General features: G+C 29.3%; 2 protein-coding genes across 7 annotated transcripts in view; both read left to right on the top strand.

Annotated features, from left to right (window-relative positions):
- Positions 1 to 3,794, top strand: part of LOC107609804 (MLP-like protein 43) — a 19,776-nt gene that overhangs the window by 12,034 nt on the left and 3,948 nt on the right. The gene's annotated exons all lie outside the window — the stretch shown is intronic.
- The window catches only part of LOC107609865 (MLP-like protein 43), a 29,672-nt gene continuing 26,052 nt past the window's right edge, over positions 175 to 3,794 (top strand). The window contains exon 1 of one of the 4 annotated variants that reach the window (XM_021107239.1): positions 175 to 499. In XM_021107239.1, coding sequence (XP_020962898.1) covers positions 313 to 499 — 187 coding nt within the window. In that variant the 5' untranslated portion in view covers positions 175 to 312. The remainder of the gene's footprint in view (positions 500 to 3,794) is intronic. The other 3 variants (XM_021107238.1, XM_021107237.1, XM_021107236.1) reach the window with 3 other exon arrangements.

The raw sequence follows: 3,794 nt of genomic DNA, 5'->3' as shown, positions 1-3,794 counted from the left end.
TTATTCGATTTGAATTTATTTAATTTATTAGTTATTTGAACAGAATTAAATTGACCTATTTTTAAATAATAAGATATAATTTTACTAACTTGACTTACCCATTTTTACAGATAAACTGAGTTGATTTATGAATCACAAACTAAACTAGATGACATAAATAATTACGTATAGCTAAAAATATTTTTTCAATCAATGATTGATATGGCAATATAGTATTTTTCTATATAAATCTCCATAAGGCTTGAACTTGTTTTACAACCTCTCATTCTAGATCTAGTGATTTCTATCTCTACATTATCTCTTGCTTCAAACATGGCAATATCAGGTAATATTAGTGTAGAAGTTGTGATCCAAGTACCAGCTTCAAAGTTGTTCCACATTTTGGCAAAGGAATTCCACAATATCCAAAACATTTGTGAAAGAGTGCATGGAGCCAACTTGCATGAAGGTGATGACTGGCACTGCACTGATTCGGTCAAACATTGGACTTGTCACATAGGTAACTAATAATATAAGAGAAGATCAATGAGCATGTTAAAACTCCATACGGCTACTTAGAATTTTACGAGAAGGGTACTAAAGAGGTTAATGATCATCTTCTCAAGGCTTAGTAGTATAACTCTCCAACCATTATATAATTAAAGAAAAAAAAAATCATCTACTTCTAAGTAATCATTTATGTTGTGCTTGGCTTGAGATTAAGTGTGTTTATTTAAATAGTGAATTGAATTAGTTCAATCATGGATATATATTAATATATTAAGATTTTTATAAAGTTTTGAGCCTGTGTCTTTTAAACGGGTCAGGTCAGGTCAGACCAGACACAGACCAGGCTGCAAGCTCCTGACAGGTCGTCCGTCCTATTACCATCTCTAGGGAGCAGCATTCAAGTGCTAAATCTCATCTTCTGTTCTGAACAATGATGAATTTAGAAAATTTTGTCTGTGAAGCAAAATATACATAATATAATAATAATTTTTATAATTATATTAGGACAATTTACATAAATAAATTGTTACACATTTAAAATTATGCAATTACATTGTTTTCAAAATGAAGACACAAATACATTGTTTTATATATCTATAGAAACCGTTACTGCCAGTAGGGGTTTACATAAACACATAATCAGCTGCTGTCAATCGCGGATTACGTTCAAATGTGGCAGCACAGAAACCGCTAGAGCCTGTCGCGGTTTATGTTTCTTTGGGGTTGGTCATAAACCGCTACTACCAGTAACGGTTTATGTGCATAGGGCTTCGTGCGTAAACTGCTAGAGGCTATAACGGTTTACATTAAATATGAAAACAAATAGTAAAACTAATATTTATCTAAAAAAATAATTACAAAACAAATAATTAATGGTATATACTATTTAAATAATATCATAAATAATAAATTTTTTATTTGTATTTATTATTAAATAGCAAATCAAAGAGTGAGTACTCACTCTTTTTAATAATAGCAAATAAACTAAATTAAAGTAATTTTTTTTACTGTAACGATCGAGTAAAAGTGAAGCAAACTGATCACATATTTTCTTTTTAAATACTTTTTAACTTCATTATTGGCATTGAAGCTTTAGAGAAGATGCAAAATCAATGTTGTGTGGAATTAATTAAATCTATTAGCTTCGTATCAAGTTCAATATACCTGCATTTTTTTTTGTTGAAGTAAAATGAGCTCAACACAATAAGATGGAGCAAGAAAAAGAAGCAATTAGTTACAAACTCTACAATAGCACAAATTAATTCGAGTCATCTCCGGCATTACCATCAACAACCAAATGATTCACCACCAAATCACTCGTCAGAGTTTGTAAAGGATCTGTTAATAATTTCCACCACACTTAATTCCTGATTGTTGAAGATTCTCGCATTTCTTTCTAGCTAAATTGTCTAAATGACAGCAAAAAAGCCAATGAACCATCTTTTTCTCTCTACCTTGGTCGCTGGTAAAGTCATCCAACTTTCAAAGTGTTGCCTGAGAGTACCTGGGATAGCTCACATCCTTCGCAGAGCGAACAACCAAGCATTCCACACTTGTCAAGTAAACTTACATCCAATGAACAAGTGAAAGTTAGTCTCAACAGATTTATTACATAAAACACACATCTGAACCTGATCATCTTCGTTAATAACACATAATCTACAATCTTTCTTTTGTATTCACTCTGCCAACCAGCACAAACCATGTAAATAGCTCAACCTTTGGTGGGACAAAATCCTCTCCAAATTGTATTAGTGAAACTATAACTTGTTATATTCTCTGGAAGTACTTCTGTCTGCAACACCTGTACAAATGAGTTAGTTGAATAAATACCTTGTTTATCAATTTTTCATATCACCCTATTCTCATTCTCAGTTGTTGGTTTTACTGATTGTAGAACCTCATAAAGCTGATTTACTAATTCCAACTCCCACTGAAATAATTCTCTCCGCCATTAAAAATTTCAGATCCACTGTAACCCACCTCAAAACTCACAATCCCCTATAACAAAACCTCTGAATACCGAAAAAAATCTTGAAAACATATCTCCTTTTCTATCTTCTTCTTCAACCCTATTTTTCCTTTTTTTCATTCAAACTTTGCATTCTCCTTTCTTTTACCCACTTTCTCTTTTCTTTTTTATTTTCTCTCTCTTTCTATCTCCCTTTTTTTTTTCATCATTGTTGTTTTGAATCTTTTAATTTTTAGATTTTCAAATTCAATAATTTTTTTGTTGTGAATTTTTTTTGGGTATTTTTTTTTCTCTTTATAAAAGATTTAAGTATAAAGATATAGATCTTTCATATCTAAAAAGAAGATATATTAAATGAGCTTTTTTTGTATGAAAATACTTATAAATAAAGAAATTACTTAAATTTAGTGAGAGAAGAGAAAAAAATTATACGATCACATTCTATGTAGATTTAAGAACTAATAACAGAGCTCGTAAAAGTCTATATTTATATTAGTTAAGATTTTTTTAATCAAACTTGTATTTATTTTCACCACATATTAATATTTTTTCTTATAAGTATCTTTAGACTTTTGCTACGACGACAAGTAAAGGTATTGAAAGAGGACAATCTTCTATGGTCTTTCTTGTATCTTTATAGAATGCGAAAAATTTGGAAGTCTTTGAAGGTGAGAAGCTTGCGACAACAGTAATTATAAAAACAACAAGAAAATTCCAACAAAAAATGACTCAAATTATAAAATAATGTTTTTTATGAATTTCCAATCTTTTCTGTTAGTTTTTCTTTTGCTAATATTTAATATTTACCAAAATAAGCGAATTTTCTTTTTCTTTTGTCTTTGTCTCTATAATAAATAGGATATTTTTTTTTTTACAAAATAATGCAATTACATATCATCCTCGTCACACAAAAAGAATTAAAGAAGAGACCTAATAAGTAAAAATCCCTCTGGGCATTGCCGGCTGCCGCATTGCATACCCCCAGCATCAATTCCCTCTAAGTGGCCATGTCAGTTTTCACGAAGAAAGTTGGACATGTTTTGGGTTTGCATTTTTTTGTTTTTTGTTTTATGTTTTTTGTTTTGTTTTAAGGATCAATATTATTAAAAAACTTAAAATCAAAGAAATTTATCAAATTCAAACAGTAACATCCTTAAAAAAATTGTTATCAAGTATGATCTCTCATAATACAACATTTTTTCTTATATATTTTTTCTTCAATTATACTAGGTGTATACTAAAATTAGTCATAAAAATCAATTATTAAGATAAAATATACGTTGAAATATAAAATACAATATTAAAAATAAATTAAATCATATATATTTGTAAC

This window comes from Arachis ipaensis, chromosome B07 (genome assembly GCF_000816755.2).
Source record: "Arachis ipaensis cultivar K30076 chromosome B07, Araip1.1, whole genome shotgun sequence".
NCBI lineage: Eukaryota > Viridiplantae > Streptophyta > Magnoliopsida > Fabales > Fabaceae > Arachis > Arachis ipaensis.
Note: the sequence above shows the minus strand (reverse complement) of the source record. Positions and strands in the feature narration are given on the sequence as shown.